The 24,989-nt window shown below is 34.2% G+C and overlaps 1 protein-coding gene across 1 annotated transcript in view; it reads left to right on the top strand.

Annotated features, from left to right (window-relative positions):
- LOC129225062 (tetratricopeptide repeat protein 7B-like) overlaps positions 1-24,989 on the top strand; it is a 75,519-nt gene that overhangs the window by 19,539 nt on the left and 30,991 nt on the right. Inside the window, exons 4-9 of the mRNA XM_054859608.1 lie at positions 647-932; positions 6,492-6,570; positions 8,054-8,184; positions 13,270-13,333; positions 14,413-14,550; positions 20,358-20,441. Of these exons, the coding sequence (XP_054715583.1) occupies positions 647-932; positions 6,492-6,570; positions 8,054-8,184; positions 13,270-13,333; positions 14,413-14,550; positions 20,358-20,441 (782 nt within the window). The remainder of the gene's footprint in view (positions 1-646; positions 933-6,491; positions 6,571-8,053; positions 8,185-13,269; positions 13,334-14,412; positions 14,551-20,357; positions 20,442-24,989) is intronic.

Below are 24,989 nucleotides of genomic sequence, written 5' to 3'. Positions count from 1 at the left end.
TATACATATATATCAAAATATTCGGATACACACATATCAAAGTATCGGATATTTTCGAAAATATGATGATCTTTTCGAACCCTGATTGGGGGCCTCCACTCCTTCGTTGCCCCGGGGCCTCCACACTTCGAAATCTGGCCCTGGCAAGACCAGGTGAAATCTAAGACTTGTAGTAGCGAAGATCTTGCTAACATACCCGATTGTCCTTGACGTGAGGCAGTGGCATTGTTCCGGTTGGTTACAGGACATGACTGTCTGAGTGAACATCTCAATAGGATTGGCATTTTTCACTCCCCTCTTTGTTCATCGTGCGATCTGGGAGAACTCTTTGATAGATTTCATCTGCGACGATGCGGGGCACTTTGCGGCTCTACCAGGGTTGGCAAGTTTCTGCCGAGATGGTTAAAACCACTGGTAGAAACCGGTTAAAACCGGCATGGCAAAAACCACTTTCAGCCACATTTGCAGCAGAAACTGGCAAAAACTCAAAATGGCAAAAAATTTAATTTTGACAAACAATAGAAAAAGCATGGAGAAAATAATCCCTTTAAAAGTGGCAAGTTAATTACCATTTACAATATTAGATTGAATTTTAGTATAATTTTTTCATTCATTTTGTGGAATAAAACTGTATTTATGTCCTCAGGTTTATGCCTTGAAAAAGTTCCCCCTTCATCTACCAGTAAGTTCAAGTCGGCCGAAAGAGAGGAACAAATTCTTCAAGCTTTGGTCAAATCGGGGGATCTAACTTTGCGCTACTTGCAAGAGATGGAACGAACTCAAGGGAATACGGGTGGCACTGTGCCACAGCTCATGGGTGGAGTGAACCCACCGTCGTCTGGTTCTCCCCTGCCTCCCAACACCGAATATCGAATTGGTCCGATTCTTGAAACAGCTTTGCAAAGAGCACCCATCTTGTACATCAAAAATGGGTAATTTTTTTTTATATTCATTTTGAGACATGTTTTTGGTGTCTGTTCCAAAAAAGTGGTTCTTGTCGATTCTTGGTTCAGTGGTAATTCAAATTAGTGCGACTCTAAGAAAACTTAACACTTTTAATTAAGACTATCTATGTACATATTTACACTGGTGATTGAACTATAAACATTTATTCTGGACATAGCGAATTGCTCGTTTGAACACAGAGCTTGCGCTCGTGTTCGAAACTCTATTCATCTCTAAGTCTCTCTAAGTGTTGCCTCTAAATTTTTACCATAATATACTTATGTAATTCAATAAGCGCTTGCAGCGCTCTCTATTTTGGAATAATAAAGGGGAAGGAGTGTAGAGTTTACGTTTCTCTAGAGTATCTGTTCTCAAATTATATGATTTGGAAATGTAATTAAGTGTACTTTTCCGTTAGCCGGGCGCAAGCGAAAATCGCCAAATGCTTGCACCCAACAAGGTTTGTAAGAAAGTTGCCGGATTTCTACATTAATTTGTCGAGTCATCGCTTGTCGTTGTAGGGCTGAAGGAAGCATTTCAGTCCTCGGAAATATGTAGCAGAGTAGCAGTTTAAATAAGCACATGACGAACAAAGTCCAGAAGAAAAAAAATATTCTTTTATTTTAGCAGATCTAATTCTTAGACAATGTATTTTACTTACATTGAATCCAGTTCGACAGGAACATTAAACATGAAACATTATACTGAAACGAACAACATCTCGTCAAAAATGGCTAAAAACTTATTTTGAATTACTTTAGAATAGATGCATCTACACGAAATAACATTCCAATATAATTAAGCCATTTTCATCTGAACTGGATAAGACGACACAAACGTGCACACAGCACACACAAGAAAAATATGGGAGAGAGCGAGCTCTCAAAACTGCAGCATTAAATACCGTGAAACCACATGGTGGAACAACCAACAGTCAAGATTTCAATCGCTTATGCAAAATAACAAGCACTGTTGCCACTCACGAAAACTTTAGAAAAACATCACACGGTTATCACATGCAGGAACTAACCAAAACCCAATCCAATTCAGATGAGTGAATCACCCGAATGACGTCACTACCGATTCAATGTTGTTTACATCGGAGCAATTTGTTCGAACACGATCTGTGATCTGCATGGGGCAAAAATGTATTTTAGAAGAAATAATGGTTTTTTTTTTTATCTAAATGAAAATTTGACTAAAATACTAACAGTCGTTGGGCTTAATCATTTGGCGATTTTCGCTTGCGCCCGGCTAATGGTAAAGTACCATTAGGTGTAAATGAGCTCATTTGTTATGTGCAATTTGTTATAATTTATTAACTGCATTTTGAGCTGTGAAAACTATATTTTGATTTTGATTTTAATTGTGAATGCTTCTTGTTACATTTATGATGTATAATATATGTTTGAATTTGACAATGCAGTACTTTAAAGGTACAAAACTTGGCGGATTGCTAATCTTTGACATAATTTTTACTTTCTTCTATATCTAATATATAGAAGAAAGTATTGGATTCGTGCAAATTTTCGAATTTCGAATTTTGACGGATTCGAACGTTTTGAGGTGTGCTGAGTCCATTTCGACCATTTTTGGAAAATGTCTGTCTGTCTGTGTGTGTGTGTGTATGTGTGTGTGTGTGTGTGTGTGTGTGTGTGTGTGTGTATGTATGTGTGTCACGTCTGTGTGTGACCAGTTTTTTGTGGCCGCTCTACAACAAAAACTACCGCATGAAATCGAACGAAATTTAGTACACATATGTGCCCCTATGTGAACTTGTGCCCATTAGTTTTTGGCGCGAATTCCTCCAAGGGGGGTGGAGCAATGGGACGTTTTTCGAGTTACGCGTGCTTGCTATTCCTCAGGAAGTAACTGGCGGAATCAAACAAAATTTGGTCCATATGTTGGTATTAACAGGAACAGGTGCTGATTCAATTTTGGTGTCAATAACTCAAATGGGGGTTGAGCTGTAGAACGTTTTTTGTCGTCAATTGTGACTGCTGCATCTCAAGAAATAATGAACGGAATGAAAGAAAAATTTATCGGCAAGTAGCCCTTAGTGGGTATAAGAACTGATTTTATTTTTGTGTCAACAGCTAAAAGGGGGGTAGCGCAATCACCCGTTCTTTTTTTTCATTTTGAATGCCCTATCTCAAGAAGTAATGCTACGTTCTGGTTGAAATTTGGAATATATGTGAATCCATATGTAAACAGGCTTTGGTTCAATTTTGACGCCGATCGCTCCAAGAGGTGTTGATCTTTTTTTTGCGAATAAAAATAGTTTTATTAATGCAACAATAAGAAAGATAAATCGTAATACATTGTCGTCTGCGTATTTCTCGTGATTTTAATTGTATGGAAATGATAGGAAATATTATCTCAATGATTTAAAATTTTTAACTGTTGCCATCTTATGTTTGTTAACAAATAAAATATTTGTAATTAATTCAAGCAAGGCTTTTAAAATAACTTTCAATTTTCGCTCTTTGCTTTGCTTTTGCAATAATGCAGACATTGGGATGGTCGTCAAGTTTTTGCATGTGTCATTTTGTTTTTGTTGGGAATATTGCTTCCTCGTCAAGCATGGGGAGGGATCAGAAAAAAAAAGAAAAATATAGAAGAAAGTTTCGTGATGGCCACAACATACTAGTTCATATTGTTCTTTGATGCTATGTTTGGTCAGTAGTATTACATGCAAACTGCTTGTTTAGCGATGGGATACTTTATTTTTTCTTTTTAATGGTCTTTTAATGAAACCAAGGAATTGAGCAAGACTAAAAAGTCCATTAAAATAAAAGAATCCACCAAATCATAAAATTAAACCTTTAAAGTAATCATCCGAATGATAAAGCCAAACATTAAATAATTTGAAAAGTTCTAAAAAATACTCTGCCTACTGAGTAAAAAAACATTAAAAGTACTTTATCAAAATATTAAATTATCCTCAAAATAACTGTTCTGTGTCATTGATGACATTAAAATTTTAATTAAGGAAAAGAGGAGCAAGTATGATGGTGACATAAGTATTATTAATTTTCCCCAAGGTAAACAAGCAGCAAAGTCAAGTAACATGCCTCTAATTGAAAAGTATCAAAAATTCAAAACAAGATCTCTCAAGCAATTGTGATAACTTGTGAGGTGCTGTTTTGAGTTGCCAAAACTGTGATAAATGTTCTCAATCCATGTATGAATTTCTTTACTAATCATCTAATCATATTAGTTGCCATTTTGTTGTATTTTTGCAAAATAAAAAGCAATTTATAGTTTAAATTCAAATCCAGCAAATTTGTTTATTTAGTTTTTTCATTGAAAAAACTTCCAAATGCATACTGTATGCTGCAAAAAATCATGAACTTTTCACTGATATCTATACCATTAAGTCCTTCATAGAAAGCTTTTTCGCTTTACCTTGATTGCACTGTCAAAGAGATTTCATTTGCTTTAACTCGGTGAAGCTTTTTTTTATAAAAACCAAAATTGTATTGTCTTATAATTTTCTCAGGAAAGACATTTAGTCAGTAGGGTGGTTCAAAAAAAAACTTTTTTTCAGGTAGAGTCCAGGACACCTCCTATTTATTTTTATTTTATTTATTTTTTAAGCAATCACGATTGCTTATTGTTCTCACTTGACTATTTTTGACGTTCCTTTGATTTTTCCCTCCGCACCATCACTGTCGATAGGCTCCTCACGATGCTGCTCCTATAGCGAAAACAGTCTCCAGGTTTTGTCAATATCCTACACTTACACGCATACATACACGCACCTACACACATATACATATATACACCTACACACACATACATACACCTACACACATACACAAACACATACACACACATGCATACAGACACACAAACACATACACACACCCACAGATACCCTCCCCCACACACGCACAAACACACATACACACAACTACCCATACACTCATGCCTGGACACAAACACACATGCCTACGTACACACACACACTCGTCATTGTGAAAAAAATAATTTGAATTCAAGATGTCAAAATTTAAATTAACTTTTAACTTTTTTTTTGGGGGGGGGGGGCTATTTAGCATATAAAAAAAAAGTTATTGAAAGGTTTGACAACAGACATAAAAGTTGAAAAAGCATGGGACGAATAGAGTTGACTAATAAAAAAGTAGGTGTACTGTATTTTAAAATATGGCTTCTGTATTTTGATAAGTTTTGAGTTTCATCTGAGATGGAAAATATTGATAAATTTTAAGTTTAAGACGAAATACTTCTCCATATCTCCATCCACATAAGCTCCATGAGAAGTACAGAGTGTTCAGGAATTCCTGCTCTGATAAAGAAATTTCTTTAAAACGAAACTACTTCAGTTTTAAACATATTTCTTTTTTGAGCAATCACGATTGCTTATTGCTTTCATTTGACTGTTTTTGGCGTGCTATCATTTTATTTTCCCACCGCCACCCTCTGCAGCATCCCCGTCGACCGGCTCCTCACGATGATGCTCCTCTAGCGAAAGCCGTCTACAGGTTGCATCCATGTCCAACACACACACCCGCATACCTACGCACACCTACACACACATATATATACATACACATACACACACGCATACATACAGACACCCACACATACACACAACTACCCACACATTCATGCCTGCACACAGACACAAACACATATGCCTACACACACATACACATACCCCCCCCCCCACAGACACAAACACACATGCCTACACACAAATACACATAACCCATACACACAAACACATACCCCCACACACAAACACACACACCTACATACACACACTCGTGATTGCAATAAACATAATTTGAATTCAAGATGTCAAAATTCAAATTATTATTATTTTTTTATTTATTTTTTTAGATTTGCTAATAGTATTATGCTGTAAAAGTTCTTCTTACACAAATTTTGAGCGGGTGCTCAGTGACCGCTTAATTTAACATTAGTCGTAGCCATAGAATATGCCAGAAATTTAGAAACATTTAATTTCCCCAGCTGTTTTTTTGTAAATAATTATTTTATTGCAATGTATATGCATATTACTAGTGTATATTATATAATGTAGCATTGTTTTTTTTTTAGTTCAATGTATTTTTTTAACCCCCTCCCCACACTTATGACGTTTGGGGGAGGGGGTTGAACACTCTCTTTCAGTTAAAATAGGCAGCTAAAATTCTTTCAGTATATTACTATCCACAAGTCTAAAAATATTGAGGGATGTCTTTTTATCTAGGAGAAACTTTTTTTTGCATGTATTTTTGAACCACCCTATTAGTCAGTGACTTTTTTCATAAAATTTCACAGATTATAATTGTGTAGCTTGATAAAATTGAATTAATTGCTTTAAAAATGCTTTTAATAACTTTTTGGAGGAAGAAATGTAATGTTTGTAAATGTGAAAACTTAAAAGTGGCGAGAGGGGTAGTTAAAGCTTAAGGTAATTGTGCAATTTACACAATAGACAAAACTAGGAAATTATAGAGTTTTAAAGTTTGAAAAGAAATAAAATACATGTTTGTATTTGCTTTAATTTTTTTTAGGAATCTTAAAAGTGCTATTGATCAATATAGAAAAGTTTTGAGTGCTATTGAAACTAGTTCTACTCAGTCTTTGAGACAGGTATGTTACCATGGTTTATCTAAATTTTACAGATATTTTAAATGTTACATTTGCAAAACAATGCATGAAACTTGATCATTAAAATTATTTTAATTCCGGCAATGACCATTAGCTTCGCCTTTTCATGCCCTGTGCCTTTCCATCTATATCTCTATGTGTATCCTTCTCCATATTTATCTTTTTATTAAAGTTAAATAGGTTTGTAAAATATAGAATTTCATTAAAATTCTGTTTCAAGACCATCTCATTTAAAATTCCAAAAATATAAATTGCTGTGGTTCCAAAAAACTTTTCTCAACTAGTTTTAAATTGACTTTTCTAAAATCTGTTCTTAAAAAAAAAAGGAAATTCTCTGTTACAGTTAGATTTTTTGGGGTTTATGAGATACTAAAAATCACACAGAACATTAATATACAGTATAACTTCGATTTAATGATTTCCTCAATTTTATGAAGCATTCACTGGTCCGGATTTGACTGCATTGGATGTCTATGATCCTTGATTTAACGATCACTTTTTTCAGTCCATGAGAATCGTTAAATCTGGGTTATACTGTACTTTTTCTTAATTGATGTCTCAAAAATCCACCCCCAAAGTCCACAACTTCAGCAAAAAGTAGATCTATATATTAAATTTCATGTTTGTAGACCTCGTTGTTTTCCCCTTATGTGATCCGCAGACAAGCAAAGTTACTATTTTAATACATTTAATTATGTCATATTAGGTACAAATATAGAGTGTTCTGGTAAGTTCATGCAAAATTTTGCTTCAATTTTGATGTATCTCATCATTAGTGACAATGCTTGATAAATTAATAGATATTAAAGTTATTTTTAAAAAAAATGAGCATTGAAATTTTTTTTATAATGTGAGAGTTAAAATGATTTTCAGGACTCTGTGTTCTTAAATGCATAGCCTAAAAACTGAAATTCTGACCCATTTTTCCTACTTTAAAACCAATTAAAACTGATTGATTGGTATTCTTTACTAATAATAAAGCTGAAAGTCTCTCTGTCCGGAGGATGTCTGGGTCTCTGTGACGCGCATAGCGCCTAGACCGTTCGGCCGATTTTCATGAAATTTGGCACAAAGTTAGTATGTAGCATGGGGGTGTGCACCTCGAAGCGATTTTTCGAAAATTCGATGTGGTTCTTTTTTTTTATTCCAATTTTAAGAAAAAAAAAACATCATAAGATGGACGAGTAAATTACGAAATTATCATAACGTGGAACCGTAACATGGGCACAAGCCAATTGGCGAGATACGAAATTATCATAACATGGAACCGTAAGATGGGTACAAGCCAACTGGCGAGAAAATTCACCATACATTATTCGTAAATATACAGGCGAACCAAAAGACCTTTTGATTTTTCTATTACGGGCAAAGCCGTGCGGGTATCACTAGTTTCTAATAAATGTTTTTTTTTTCTGCGTTTTCTGATGCTTCAGTTTGAACTGAATAGTTATTTATGTGTTTCTAGACTATGTCTCGTCAACTTGCTGAAGTTCTTATACGTGGAGTGTGTGAAAAAAATTATGTCAATTTTGCTATAAAACAAGAAGGGAAAAATCCAGAAAGTCCATGGAAGCCAAAGAAATACATGGGTCCTAAGTAAGAAGCTTTTGTTGTGCATTTAATTTGACACTATAGTTACAATATTTTATTCAAGAGCAGTTTTGTTATACACAGTGGTGATTGTGTTCCGGTATTTTACCGAATTTCCGGTATTTTCGGACGTATTTCCGGTATTTTTATGTCCGAAAATACCGGAATTATGTTTTTTTTTTTTTTTTTTTTGTTATGCTTTTATCTCCCAACCTCCGCAATTTTTTTAAATTACAGTCAAACCTGTCTATCTCGAATTTTACGGGAGAGAAGAAAAATTCGAGATATGGAGGTTTTGAGATACAGAGGTTTTGAAAAAAGTTCTAAAAACAAGTAATTGGAGCAATGACTCGAAAGTAAAACTTTGGAAGCAATTTTACTAATCAACAATGTCCCCTCCCTCTCAGTTTCCGAATGGATATAATTCCTGGAAAACTTGCTTCTTGTACATAAAGTTTTAATTCTGGAGGATTATGTGACTGCTAATATTAAGAAAAATGCTTTTTGTCTCCAAATACCAGTTAATAAAGATCGTTGGGGATTGAATTCAAGAAAGACATTTTAGTCGAAATTCGAGTTACGCAGGTTTTCAGAGAATTTCATTCGAGACAAACATGGGGGAGAACATTGAATTAATACTTTATGTGCAGGGAAAATTAAAAACTTCGACGTAGGGAGGTTTTTGAGATAGGCAGGTTCGAGATAAACAGGTTTGACTGTATATAATACTCATCAAATATACCTGCAAGAGCCTTAAGATAGACAAATAAATGTCAAGATAATTTGTATAACACCAGCTCAAAAGTAACTTTGTAACCCATTAAAAATTTAATCACATGTACACACACTATTTTGACTCAGAACTATTTAATACTATGGCAAAGCTGCACTTAAGTAATAAGGGTCAAAGATTACCCCCCCCCCCCCCCCCCCCGTCTCGCTTTGAAACTTTCAGGTATTTTTTGATGAACTCACAATCACCCCTGTATACACTTGCATAGTCTACCTCGAAAATAAAAGTTATGTCAAGTGACGTTATGTTCAACAATCAGGCTTCAATTAGAGAGAGAAAAAAATACTGTAAAATTTCCCATGAAATAATCATTCTTAAAGAAAGAAAACGGCTAATCAAAAATTCCCGAATAAATTAAACGCAACCTACTAAAATCCTTTTTTTAAAAAAAGAAAGGAGATAAATCACCAAATAATAATTAAAAGGGGAAATTTTTACCTCAAAACGAAAAGAAAATTTTATTTAGTCACAGCCGAGGAAAAAAAAAGTGGCAACCTTCTGAAAGCTGATTTTAAATGAGATCGCGCAGACGATAATTTTTCGATATGAAAATAGAGTTCCATTAGGCTTAATGATGCTTTTAAGTTTTTTCCCAGTGATTTTGCCCAGTGATTTTTTTTCCAGTGCCCTTGTGAATCAAAGAAATTGGATAATTATTTCAGGTAGAAAGAGCCTTTTAATGCCATTTTCGTGCTTTAAAATCAAAATTCAAACGGTTCAGTTCTTTTTTGGCATTTGAAAACCCCCCCTACGTTCCTTCTTGGGTGCCCAAGTACCTCCTTGCCAAATTTGGTCCAGATCCGACGTAAACTGGATTTGTACCGAGTACATACACACACATATATTCTTTGTTTTATTTATATGGATTGCATACATTTGTGTAACTTATATTCAATTGATTTGTCAGTGGGAGATTTCTGTGTTGTACACCAGTTTATTAAAAAATAGTAATATAACATTAAACTGTACAATTTGTAGGAAACTGCAGACACGTGTACTGGGTTGAAATGAACCCCTTTTTCAATGCAAAATAAAGAGCTTTTAGACAAAAAGATATCCAATAAAAGTTTATTATTTTGCTGTCCTGAGCAATATATTTTAAAATCAACTTTATTTACAGCAGATGGAAACTGTAAGGCCATAAAAATTTTGAACCAAGAGATTAAGGGGGCCAAGAGATAACGGGACACATTTTGAAAAAATTTTTATTAAATACTTTAGAGTTTTGAAATTTTTTGCACTGATTCATGATCTATTTAATAAGCAAAATCATAACATAAATACTAAAAAAAAATTTTTTTATTTAAATTTAATTAGTTTTTTCAAAAAAAATGGGGTTGCTTTAAATTGCTATAACTCAAAATATTGTTGGTCAATTTTCAATTTTTTTTTCAAAAAAGTATGCACAAATATCTAAGCTTTAATTTTTATTCGGCGATTTTAAAAATATTGATTCAATAAAAAATAAAAAATATTTGAAGAAAAATTTCGAAAAATTCAAAGATACTTTTTAAAAAAAAATCGTATTTTTTGCAGTAAACGTTTTTTTTCAAATTCGCCAAATAAAGATTAAAGTAAACTGTTTGAAAAAGATATGCTCCAAATTTCATTACTTTATCGGTTCCTGACTTATAAGAATTTGAATTCAAGAAATCGGGGGAAAATTGCATCGTGGAGAAAAACGCGTTTAAAGTTAAATACACATTAGTTAGGTGCATGCAACAAAAATAATTGTATCTTTCGTTCTAATTAAGATAGAAACAAGGTTCAAACGTTCTTTTAAGCAGATGAAAACAGAGTAATTTTTCAAATGATAAAAAAAAAATGCAAAATTTGACGATTTTTGTGTTTGGACCCCTTTAACGGTTAAAATAAATAAAAATAAATCATTTTTGGTTTGATGATTAAGTTTCCTATGAAATACACACTGGTCAAAACTTTAAAGGAAGCTGAGATTTTTCATAGATATTGCAGTTTTACTGAGTGATGCATTCGGGCAGTACACTTACCACAAGAAATAAAGTTGCACATGGATAAAAAAAAAATGCATTTATTGAGGTTTTTGATACAAATCTAAAGATGAGTAGGCTTGTTTCACTGAATTAACATTTATTACACAAAAAAATATATAAAATGTAAAAATAAGAGTTCTATAAAGCTAAAACGAACATGTTAAAAGTCGCTGTCAAGCAAACGTCAGCACTAAGTGAAGTGAACTTGAAGCAAACTGCTGGCACATGCATTTTTCTCCTTGCTCTTTGCTTAGAGAAGAGTTGAGTTGCACACAGCTGCTGCTTCAAATAATTGATACCGTAGACGGAGTTTCAGCCGATTGGAGCAATGCGATCGGCTGAATCTCTAGTGTCCCTACTACACACAGTGTTTCTTTCAGACCTTTTGCTTCAGGGGGGGGACAAGGGGGTATTTAAGTGGGTGAGGCACTTTAAGAGTTCGGAGGGGGGGTCAAGGGCATATTTAAGGAGCGGGACACGTACCCCCCCCCTCCCCCAAGAAATACAGTAGAAGACCATTATAACGCACACCTTGGGACCAGAGCTTTTGCGTTATACAGGTTATTGCGTTATATAGATCATTTCACAAATTTTGAAACTAATATTCAAAATATATCTATATATTAGCACTTCAGAATGAGTTTTATCTGCAATGAGTATTAAAGCACCAACATTACAATTAGTTATTCACAAATAAATATGTTCCACAATCAAAATCCTGCACTTCTGCTAGCTTCATGGTTTGCATAACAGCTGCATTTTCAAGAGCCATCTGGTATTTTCTGTTTACTATGAGTACTCATTTTCGATTTAAAAGCTTTGAATTAAGATGGAAAGATGAAAAACCTTCAAGATTTAACTTGCCTAGCACTTTTTATGTTTGCAAAGCAAAGCAGAGGGATTTTTTAAACTTCAAAACCTATTCTTTACTTCTGAAAAGTTGTGCAGTCTATAGAGAATTGCGTTATATAGGTCGGCGTTATAACGGTCCTCTACTGTAAGTTCAAAATTACCTACTCTGAATAATTTTGCATCTTCGATTTGTGAAGTTATTTTGCCTGGCCCTTCCCAAATAAATTCCAGTATGCTTCCACGGGCGTTAGGATATGTGTTAAAAAAACACCCCAGGTTCATTACATCATTCCCATAAAGATGTAACAGATCAAAGGACTGTCAGTACTGCAATATATCTTTATATTTAGAAAAAAGTAAGGTCAACGAAAATTTTGAAAGGGAGTCTGTGGCGGGCCTGTGTCCAAGAGACCCCATAGCACCTACAGCCTTGAAATTTTGTACAAAGTTACTTCGAGTCCCGTGGTTTGCACTTGGGGTATTGGTTTTTTAAATTCGAATTAGTTTTTTTGTAATTAATTTTTTAAGCTCAAATTTCCCATACATTGCCTATCAAAGGGGCGAAAAATTACTTGCACATATTAATATTATATATCGTTGGAAAGGGTAGAATTTTCTGCGTTCTACGCAATTTGTTTCAATGCTCTAACTTAAATACAGCTGGAGTTATTTGCGTTTTTAGCTCCAACTTTTTTGGGCTTAGCTAAAATTTAGGCACTACTTTCTTCATTAAATCTATTGGTAAAAAGTGAAGGAATTGTCCCACAGTTTTCTTTTTGACACTATTGGAAAAAGCGACATTTTTTACTCCTGATGTATTTCGGCCCATGGTCGAAAAACTCAGCTTCTATCTCAAAAGGAAAAAAAGTTACAAGCCTTTTTAGAATCAAGTTCAAAAAATCTCGTTTCCATTCAAATTGTTAACCATTTTCTTTGCCTTTCAATTCCTTAAACTTATTTTATTTTGTGTTTCCATGGTTATGCTTTTTAAATCAATCTTTCTCGATTTAATTTCATTTTAATATCTGTCGTCATTGTTTGGGAGGGAAATTTTGCATGATGTTTTTTTTTTAATTTATTTATTTAAGCCTGATTGTTGAATATAGGTCACTTGACACAATTTTTATTTTCAAGGCTCGCCTGGCAAAGCTGGGCAACTCAGCTAGTGCACAGTAAATTAATGCCTGGAAATGCATCAAACTATAAAAATTCATGCATCTTTATTCTGAACATACAATTTATATCTGACTAACCGTTAGAAATTAATTCCATTCTTTATCTTCCTCTGTTGCCATTCATACAACATTTATTTTGTATATTATTGTTATTATTGTAACACATATATCATGCTATCTTTGGATGTCATTCAGCACATGATTAAAAATACTTAAATTTATTGCATTGATTACTAATTCATAATAAATTTTCATTCAGCTTGTTTACTCCAAAAGACGAAAATGAAGAAATACTGTTGCTGTTGTTCATAAGTGAAGCAATGGTAAGTACATAAGTTTCAATAATTTAAGAAAAAAAAACCTGTTTCATTACATGCATATTTTTATTAAGTTAATTTTGGAGCAGTTTTTATTAACATGTGAAATAAAAAAGCTATTTTCTTGCTATAAACCTTTCCTAAATGCTTTGGCTTCAAAACAAATTTTTTTTTTTTTTAAATTTTACTCTTTTTATTTATTTACTAGATGTATTGTCTGCCTTTACACAGGGTCTACCTCAAAAATAAAAGTTATGTCAAGTGACCCACGTCCAGCATCCAAGCTTCAATTAGAGGAAGAAAAAAAAACTAAAATTTCTCCTCAAAATAATCATTCTTAAAAAAGAAGATGGCAGTTAAAAAATACCCTGACTTTCCTCCTGATTAGCTTCTGCTAACAGTAGATAAAAAAGAAAGAAGATGAATTGGCAAATAATGATTAAAAAAAAAAAAAGAATTTTTACATCAAAACAAAAACAAAATTTTAATTAGTCACAGTCGAGAAAAAAATGTGGCAACCTCCTGAATGGTTTTATTCACGCTAATTTAAAATGAGCGATAATATTCCCAAATGAAAGGTGATTTTGCAGCCTTGTTTTTTTTTTTTTTTTTTTTTGAAATTCGAAGGAAGAAAAAGAATTTCAGGGGTATTTTTAGAGGGCTTTCAAATGGGACCTGAATCAAGAAAATCAGATAATTATTTCGGGTAGAAAGAGCCATTTAATGCCATTTTCGGGTCTTAAAATTCGGCAGCGTTCTATGATCAACCGGTCACAGCATCGGTTACCATTCTAAGCAGTTGATTGGTTGATTGGAGCACTTGATCATTAGCTATCACATGATTAACTAACCGGTCGTGCTCGTCGAACGTAAGCATAGATTTATTTTCAATATAATTTTAAATAGTATGATTTGACGGTAGTTTAGATATTTTTAGACCCTTAAATTTGTGTAGCAAATATATTTAACTGATTGATTGGTTTAAAAGTTTCTTTTAAGAGAACAGCTGCTTAGTAATTGCTGAATTTGTAATCTTTTCCCCTGCATTTTGTAGCTTTTGACGTTTTTGCTATTTTATTTTTCAGGCAGTAAGAAATGCTGTTTTAGATTTGTCCCCTGAATTTCGAGAAGCGAGAATACATTCTTACAATAACGTAACTGCCGTTTACGACTTGCTCACCATTTCACTATGTCGAAGATCTCAGTATAGCTTATTAGTAGATGTAAGTTGTTTTTAAAAGTGAATTTTTTTTCTATTTCACTCTCTGTCATAAATTTCAATCCACTTCAGATGAGTGTTGAAGCATGCATTCACACCATTAAATGTGCCAAGTTTGGACCAAAAAGACTTAAAGTAAATATATTTTAGATATTTAATTAATGTGTTGGTAGATAGTTGGATTCGCTATTGGTAAACTCAGCTTTTCAAGAAATATGTACATGAAACGTGTTTCATTCACGACACCTAAGGACAATGGATGCAAACTGAGCTTTTAGCTTTTGAAATTGATCACTCTCTCTTATTTTTCTTTATTTATTGAGCAATCACAAATTGCTTATTATTGTCTCTTGACCAAAGTTGAAGTTGCTCTGATTTTTCAGATTACCATGACAATGTTTTTAAATATTTATTTAGAGCAAAGTTTTTTGTCTTCATAGTTACAAATCGTCTGCAGTTTGATTTTATTCATATTTTTTTCTGGGCTTAACTCAAGCAGACTTTACATTAAAAAAAGTTTTTTTTGTGTGTGTGTGTCAAACTAAGTTTTTCAGGAAAAAACACACATTTAGATGAACTTAAGCAGCAAAACTTCATCGAAATACAAAATTTCCAGATTACTAAATCCAATCCTTTAACGTGAAAAAATACATAATGCAAAATGCTGTAAATGATCTTTACAATAAGTGTACTAGTCATATCGTAAGTATATCAGCTATTCTAAAAAATCACCAGTCGTAATATGACAGGTGCAAATTACTTGACCATTTCCATTCCATTTGTAGAAACAAGAGACCCAACTTGTAGGGCCCCAAAGCAGAATACTACTAAATTTGCGACGTACGTCGCAGAACAGAAGCCTGAGCTGCAGAACAATTCTGTTCAAATGTGAGAGGAAAACTCAGACAAATTTTCTGCAGAAATTCTACAGATTTCAGTGAAATTTCTGCAGAAACTGCAGATTTTCTGCAAATATCTTCCAACTCGACATAAAATTCCGCAGAGCTCTTAAAATTGGAAGAAAACCAAAAATTCTCGAAAATACGATAATTCAGCGGAGAGCTCGCGAAAAGTGTTGAATTCAAAAAGTCATCTGCCGGAACTTTAGATTTACTTTGAACTCAAAGAAACCTGCAGAAAGTTCTATCTTGAGTTGGACGATATTTGTGGAAAATCGGCATTTTCTGGAGATTTTCGGCAGAAATTTCACGTTCTAAATCTGAAATGATTCTGATTTTTCTAGCCTTTTTGTGTTTCCCCTTCTGCCTTCTCCTTATTTTTCCCAATCGACCTTCATCCATTGCAATTTCCTCCATAAGCGTATGTTTTGGATACATATCAACATTGAAACACGTCCATCGCCGAAAATTGCGTGTCTTATTTGAGATTTCGATCCTTTTGCATTCTGAAAATATTTGAATTGTTTAGAAAGTTTTGAAGCGTTCTTATTATTTGCTACCTTAACTCGACTCATTTTATTTATTATTTTTGTAATTTACTTATTTATTAACATTATTTTAATTTCTCCTTCATGCCATGTAAAATTAACCAAAAAGAAACGTGATTTGACGCCTAGGTTCGGATTTTTATAAAATTTTGTATCTTTGCTCTTTCTATGCATTTTAAAAATAATATAAAATATTTTTGTAGACTCAATTGGTTTAGGTTCCACATAAATGTATAGCTACAGTAAAGTTTTAAAAACTGAAAAATAAAAAAAAAAAATAAAAATAAAAAAAACACCCTCCTGTATGAAACGATTTTGATTTAGGGCTCCCGATTTGTGGAAAAGGTCACCTTGGTTGCTTGTGTATACAATGCTTGAAGTACTTGCAGAACAATTTTGGTTAAATGATTTTACGTTGCAGAACATCGTCAAGTATTCTGCTTTAGGGCTGTAGGGTTCTATCGTAATTTGAGATTGCGAAAAACATCATTAGAATTCAAGAAGTCGAAATTCAAATGATTGCTGAATTTTGAGTGTTTCATTTTCTATCTTACTCCGCCATCTGTTGGCAAACTGAAAATAAAATAGTCCTGCTTCATTCAGTGCCAGTGCTCTTATCAAATACCGTGAACAAACCCACTCACATATTTTTGTACGAGAGCTAACAATGTTCTGGCACATGTTAATGATATTAAGCAGTTGTACAGTTTAGCATGTATGACCTGTACTGCATTTCCGATATTTAATTAATGTGCATTATTTATATGTATTAGAGCAAATAATAATTTTGTTCTTTCTTGTTACCATTTTCATTTGAAGTTTGGTTTTTTTCTCAGATTAGTTTTACCATGTTTACTTGTTCGTGTCTTTCGATTTATTCTATTCCTTGTCGTAAATTAATTCTCTCTGTTTTTGACTTGTTAATAATAATAATAACTATTTGACAATATCTTGAATAAACTTAAGATGGATAATTCTGGAACATTGTCAGTACTTTTTTTTTAACCTGAAGTATTGAAACAGATAAAAATAAAATAAAAGGGAATTACATTATTTCAGTTACTGATCAGTTTTATAGTAAACTAGCATTCCCGTACCCGGCATTGCTCGGGTAATGGAATTAGCAGGGGTAACAGTGCTTGGTGCACCTAGTTTTGAAAATCCCCTATTATAATTACTTATTACCTATAACTTTTTCTAATTTGGGGAGGATCCCGGGGACCCTGGACTCCTTATATATATATATGCCCTTGTCCTTAACCGATCTTTAACTGTTATTAACGATCCTTTTAAAGTATTGATTATCTTTGCAAAACACAGGTCATCCACATTTTATTGTTATGCCTATGTTTAAGCTAGAACTTCTTTGTATACAACATTTTTAGTTTTTTTTTCTGATGCTAAAATTATTAAACTGCTTGATGAACTGGCGTTGGAGCAAGCTACATAACATTGGTCGTGTGAAAAAAAGTCTTCTCTTAAAACGATCCCTGCTACTTTTAATGTCTGTCCTTGTGACTTATTAATGGTTATTGCAAAGCAAATTTTAACAGGAAACTGCACTCTTCTAAATTCAAAAGGATAGTCCGCCTGTGATGATGTTCCTAAAAACTTCGTTTCTAGTTTTGAAAAAATAAAAGCAAAAGACAGAAACATTATGATTTGACTTGAAAAAAGCCTCGAAGAACCACGCGAGAAACAAAAACAATATCAAATTTATAGTTCGCTATCGACCAAAAGTTGAGATGAAGTACTGAATAATGATTTGAATGGAGGAAAGCCTTCGAAAATAAGGGATTTGAATTCAATGACAGGTTTTAATTTCTCAGAAATTAAGAGGTTTTAATTAATTTCTCCCGAACTAATTGAGATTTCGAAAAATCCTTTCTTAGTGGTTACTTTCGTAATCATGCGGACATGCCTGCCAAATTTCAAGTCTGAAGCTTCAGCGGTTTCGGCTGTGCGTTGATACATATATATACAGATGGGGGACAAAATAATATGAACACCTATGAAAAAGTATGCCGTATTTCACACCTATAGTACAGCCACGCCACCTGCAACAGAAGTCTGCCACCTGGTGAGCGTGAAGACGAACCTATCAGTGTCTCAACAGTAGTGACAAATACTGCGTGCTTGGTTCTAAATTTCTGTAATAAGTTGAGATGTTAGACCTTACAGAGTTCCAAAGAGGAATGATTGTTGGGGCACGTTTAAGTGGAGCATCGGTTACGGAAACAGCAAAGCTTTTGGGGTGTGCAAGAGGTACGGTGTTAGAGGTTATGACAGCATACACCAAAGAAGGTAAGACGACGTCTTCAAAGCACCACAGTGGCCGAAAGTCAAAGCTTGCTGATAGGGATAGAAGAGCTTTGAAGCGCATAGTAGCCCGAAAGCGCAAGCAATCCTTTTCCGAAATAACATCTGAAATGGACAGCCATCTCCAGAACCCCGTTTCAACAAAAACTGTCAAAAGGGAACTTCATGCTGAGAACATTTATGGCAGAGTGGCAATTCGAAAACCTTTGGTGACAGCAACTAATGCTTTCAAGCGACGCCAATGTTGCAGAGACCACAAAGTTTGGTCCTCACAGATGTGGCAACAGGTAATATGGTCAGATGAATCATCATTTACCCTATTTCAGACTGCCGGGCGCATTTATGTCTGGCGAACGCCCTCAGAAGCCTTTAATCCTGAATGCCTCTTGCCGACTGTGAAGTATGGGGGTAGCTCAATTATGTTATGGGGTGCGATATCTTGGCGTGGTCTTGGGCCACTTGTTATTCTGCATGGACGTGTCAAATCTAATCATTATTTGAGCATTCTAGAGGATCATGTCCATCCGTTTGTCCAGACTGTGTTCCCTGAAGAGCGACCGATCTTTCAAGACAACAAAGCCCCATACATACTGCCAGATGTGTCCAAGAATGGTTCCAAGAGCATGACAGTGAAGTTGAGCATCTCGCCTGGCCCCCTCAGTCTCCGGACTTAAATATTATTGAACATTTATGGGGATATTTAGAGTCCAAACTTCGTTCCCGATTTCCACCTCCATCCGGACTTTCGGAATTAGAGACCATTCTGCAGGAGGAATGGCTTAATATTCCTTTAAATGTTGTCCATGACCATTATGCATCTATCCCCCGTCGCATTCAATCTGTTCTTCAATCAAAGGGTGGTCCAATCCCCTATTAATAAAGATTTTTCCTTATTTCACAGGTGTTCATATTATTTTGTCCCCCATCTGTATATATATTTGTTATCTCAGGACATTGATTTTTATATATTAAGATAGCTGGTGCAAAAGTGAAATTAGACCTTACTTCAACAATTATTAACTAGAGATGATGTTATTAATCGTTCTTATACTCCTAATGCCTACTAAAAATATTTTAACTCAAAAGAAAGGAGGTATTGAATATAATATATTATGTTAAAATAAAGCAAATTTATTACAGACTGAATAGTGTATAAAGTTATAGCTGAAGGGGCATGAAAACAACACTGTATGATTGTAAGCAAATTTGTAATTCAATTAAAAATGAAATGGTAATTTTTAAAACTAAATAGCCTGAAAATACTAAAAAGGTTTGAGACAGTTCGGAGCGAAAAAAGCGTCAGGTTCACACTTAAGTAAGACACAGTGAGAACGTGCAAAAAGGTGCTCCGATGTCAACGCGTAAACTTGCCCCACCGCCAAGTTTGGATTTATTTCTAACGTGCAAAAAAATTTAGTAACATTTCAGTTCATAGGTACAAATACAATTCTCAAAAAAGGATATAATTCTGCAATTTTTCATATATTTGTTCTTTTTTAACGAAGTATTATTTGTTCACAATAAACTTCAAAATGTTCAACACAAAATTTACTCAGCTTAGTAAAAAATAGATTTTCCTTTCCACATGCTAGACCAATGCTCGACTGGAGCTCAAAAACTTGTGAGAATATTTGCTAGGAAGCAGCATCAATCTGCTATGACTGTTGGCTCTCCAGTTATAATTTGTTTTGAAAAAAGGGCGCTGCGTAAACATGCCCCATTCATAAACACACCACAGTGTACCCTACGTTAGTATTTTCGGCATGTTTTGCATTGAATTTGGAAGGAGCTTGAACCATTCCAATTCACTTTTTATTAGTTCACTGTGCAAAATTATAACCATCTATTTCGATAGTATTCCAGCCTTTCGAAGGGCATTTAAAATAAGAATTTTTGTATAAATTCTGAATTATTTTTTTGACTTTGTAATTAAAAAACCCTATGGTTTAATTAAGTTCGTGTTTTGAGTTGCCAATTTCAATGATTGAAGTTAGATGAGTCCTGACTAGAAAATATAACATGTATGATTATTTCTTCTTTTCTAGTCTTTTGAAAGAGCCATGAAGTTTGCTTTTGAAGAACAGCATGTATGGAATCAATTTGCCTTATCCTTAATATCTTCTGGAAAGGTATTTCACTGTCCGTTATATTATTTTGATTTTGATAAGTTTCTGCAAAGTCCATGTAAATGTGCTTTGTTCAAAAGAAGGTTCTGGATTTTAATCTCTGTAGAGCAGAAATTTTTCCCTCCCACTGACGAAATGAAATTGGTGCAATGACACTGTCTGGCATTTCTTGCACTACCTGGTAGGAGGTTCCTGCTTTTCTCCTGTTTCCATATAAATATATATGTTGCTGATGTGGAGCAGCTATATAGCATCAAGCACTAGTGCAGCCACAAAATACCTTCTGGAGAGGTTTTTTTGACCAAAACAATCCTTTCATATCTATGAACTACTAGGGTGGATTTATAGTCGATTCAAGGGGGTGGCGGTTGAAAATCGTAAAAGCTATTCCTCCCCCCAAATCCGTCATGTAGGTTGGCAGGGAGTCAATCCCCCCCCCCTTATCCTGTATTTTAAATACGAATCGTCACCTATTGCCCCTCACGAACTTATAGTCTCCTTGAAATGTCAAATCTGCCGTTTGTAGGCTATCCCCCCTAGGGTTTGAAACCACTGTTCTAAGTCATATCAATGTATTATCATACCTGTATCATGCAGTCCATGAAAAAAAAAAAAAAAAGGTTGGAAGACACATACAGAAATATAAAAGTTAAAGTTCAAAAAAGAGGGAAGAGCGAGCTTAGGTTAAACTTAAAAAGTGGGTAACAGTGTCCAACCTCTACTATACTAACTGTCTAAATATAATTTAAAGTAAATTTGGAATATACTTGATTGAAATTAGTAGCGATTGCTAGTAATTCTATATTATTGGTTTTAGAAAATGACGGTCACAGAGGGGGCGGTCACCCCCACCGCCCCCCTAGTAAATCCGCCACTGATGAACTACTCTATTAGACAGGGTTTGTACGGGTCATGGAAATCCTGAAAAGTCATGGGAAAAAAATAAGCTAATTTCAGACCTGGAAAAGTCATGGAAAATTGAAATTTTCATTCAGAGTCATGGAAATTTATTTTAAGTCATGGAAAAATGTCCTGGGCAAAGAGAACGTAATAGTAGATAAAAGAGCATTTGCGATTCAACAGCATTGCATATAAAAGCTACTAAAGCTGAAAAGTTGAACAATCCCGAAAAGAAATCTGAATTTCGAAATCTCATTGCATCCACTTCTGTAGCAGCAGCACGTCTTTTTTTGCATTGTAATTTCACTGCTTGGACATCACTCATTTTGAATTTACTATTTTTTCAACACTTTATATATTTTATATTCTGTTGTAGCGACCTTGCACGGTCTTGATTTTGCCATGCTATGTCCAGCCAAAAAACACAAACCAATTGCATCCGAGTTCGTTTCCATCACTCGTAAAAACTTAGTTATCAAATTTATCCGAGTTTATCTTAATTTTGTTGAAGGTTTTAGAAAATTAAGATATTAAGTTAGGTGATAGAACACAGAAATAGGGAACTTCAATACTCTAAAAAAAATAGTGCCCAACATGCGGCCTGCATAACTAATCCATGTGTCCCTCTGCTACATTCAATGTCAGGAATCAAACACTATGTTCTGGAATTTCTGAACTCATTAATTTATATGCATTTGAAAATATGCAAATAAGTAAACAAATACGTTTGAATCGGAAGATTTATTCATCTCTGAATGTGTTTTTTTTTAAATAAATATCTGGTTTAGAAACGTGAATTTACTAAAGAATGTCGCTTTACTTTAAAACACAAAAATACTGTCAAGTTATGTGGATGATTAATCGCATCATTGGCACTAAAAGGCAACTTTTGAAGCAAATTTATTGAAACTTAGTAATGAATCATTTAACCTTTTCCCCATTCATTATCATTCTGCCTGTTTATGAAAAAAAAAAATTAGATATTTAAGCATTATTATATTTCATTCACTGTACTTTTAATTTACTTAAATTTATATGATGAAGACAAATAAGCAGTGATGTTCGCATCAATTTTTCTGAGGGTATACTCCCAGTAATCCATTATGCACAATATGTGAATGCAATCATAAGGCGTTCAAAAGGCTTTGATTTATCAAGTGTTAAAAAATATAAATAAATAAAGTTACTTGTGGGAAAATGTGGTTAGCAGAAATATATTAGTAAAATTTTAAAATGCGATGGACAGTATCTGAATTACAAATGAAAATCTTTAAAGCTTGAGGGTATATGCTATATGTAGAAAATTTTTTGGAGAGTATTCGGCGTACACAGAGTAAACCCGATGGGAAGTCCCCTGTAAATAAGAATAGTTTGGTTTTGTAGGAGTGCATTGACTTTCTTTCAATCACAAGTAAGTGTTTACATGGAGTAGTGGCATTCACGTAGAAGGTTGATTTGGGATCCATTTTCTGGCAACTCTTTTGTAAATTATTTGACAACTATCTTACTGCTCAGTTATATGAACTCAAGTTTTCTTATAAAAGTAAAAGATCTCTATGATTTCTCTGTATGCATGCGCATAATGATTTTTGTGCTTATACAAATACAAATACAAAAGTGACGACCAGCAACAGGCTCCGGGCCCAGCTAGACTGGTCCTAGTCAATTTACAATCCCCAGTGAAGATCAATGGCCCTCTTAAAACTGTCTACTCCTTTGCTCATTACCACCTCTTCCGGTAAGCTGTTCCAAGGTTCCACTACCCTGCTAAAATAATAATTTTTCCTAATATCCATGTTAGCCTGAGATTTAAATAGCTTAAAACAATGACCCCTTGTCCTGTTTTCAGTGCTAAACTTCAGCCCCGTAACATCTTTCGTTTGAATAAATTTAAACAACTGAATCATGTCCCCTCGGTCTCTTCTTTGCTCAAGACTGTACATTTTTAGTCTTCTAAGCCTGGAATCATAGTCTAAATGAGAGAGTCCATTTATTAGCCTTGTAGCCCGCCTTTGAACCCTTTCCAATACATTACCTTTGTATGTGTTGTTTAATAAATTTACTGTCAGTCCAATATTTAAAAAATATTTCATTCCTACCTCTTTTTACACCAACAAATAAACTAGTATGTTGTGGCCATCACGAAACTTTCTTCTATATTTTTCCTTTTTCTGATCCCTCCCCATGCTTGACGAGGAAGCAATATTCCTAACAAAAACAAAATTACACATGCAAAAACTTGACGACCATCCCAATGTCTGAATTATTGTAAAAACAAAACAAAGAGCGAAAATTGAAAGTTACTTTAAAAGCCTTACTTGAATTAATTACAAATATTTTAATTGTTAACAAACATAAGATGGCAACAGTTAAAAATTTTAATTCATTGAGATAATATTTCCAATCATTTCCATTCAATTAAAATCACGAGAAATACGCAGACGACAATCTATTACGATTTATCTTTCTTATTGTTGCATTAATAAAGCTATTTTTATTCGCAAAAAAAAAAAAAAAAAGAAAAGAAAATCAACACCTCTTGGTGCGATTGGCGTCAAAATTGAACCAAAGCCTGTTTACGTATGGATTCACATATATTCCAAATTTCAACCAGAACGTAGCATTACTTCTTGAGATAGGGCACTCACAATGGAAAAAAAGAACGGGCGATTGCGCTACCCCCTTTTTAGCTGTTGACACCAAAATAAAATCAGCTCTTATACCCACTAAGGGCTACTTGTCAAAAAATTTTTGTTTGATTCCGTTCATTATTTCTTGAGATACAGCAGTCACAATTGACGACAAAAAACGTTCTATAACTCAACCCCCCGTTTGAGATATTGACACCAAAATTGAATCAGCACCTGCTCCTGTTAGGGGCAACATATGGACCAAATTTTGTTTGATTCCGCCAGTTACTTCCTGAGGAATAGCAAGCACGCGTAACTCAAAAAACGTCCCATTGCTCCACCCCCCTTGGAGGAATTCACGCCAAAAACCAATGGGCACAAGTTCACATAGGGGCACATATGTGTACCAAATTTCGTTCAATTTCATGCGGTAGTTTTTGCTGTAGAGCGGCCACAAAAAACTGGTTACACACAGACGTGATATACACACACACACACACACACAGACATTTTCCAAAAATAGTCGAAATGGACTCAGCACACCTCAAAACGTTCGAATCCGTCAAAATTCGAAAATTTGCACGAATCCAATACTTTCTTCTATATATTAGATATAGAAGAAAGTAAAAAGTTCAAAGACAGGTCACAATGCAGTAGTTAAGACATAAAATTGATCTGGATGACAAACAAACTGACCACCTCTGTTGTACACAAACATATTTCTTGTGACCATGTGTTGTCTACAATTGATTAAGTTTTGTGTTTATGTTTCCTTTTTGTTGAAATAAATTATTGACTGAACAAGCAAAAATTTGCGTATGGGTATTTAATGCATACATGAATTGAAATTATTTGCATTATTTGCAAAAATGAGTACCGTATTTTCGGGAAAAGCACCGCATCGAAAATATATTCTCGAGGGGGGGGAAATTTTAACGTATGCGCCGCACCCGGTATAAGCGCTACACCCGCCATATGCGCCAAACCCAATATTAAACAACTTAAAAGCACAATTAGTAGT

This window comes from Uloborus diversus, chromosome 6 (assembly GCF_026930045.1).
Source record: "Uloborus diversus isolate 005 chromosome 6, Udiv.v.3.1, whole genome shotgun sequence".
NCBI lineage: Eukaryota > Metazoa > Arthropoda > Arachnida > Araneae > Uloboridae > Uloborus > Uloborus diversus.
This window is presented reverse-complemented; position numbering and strand designations above follow the sequence as displayed.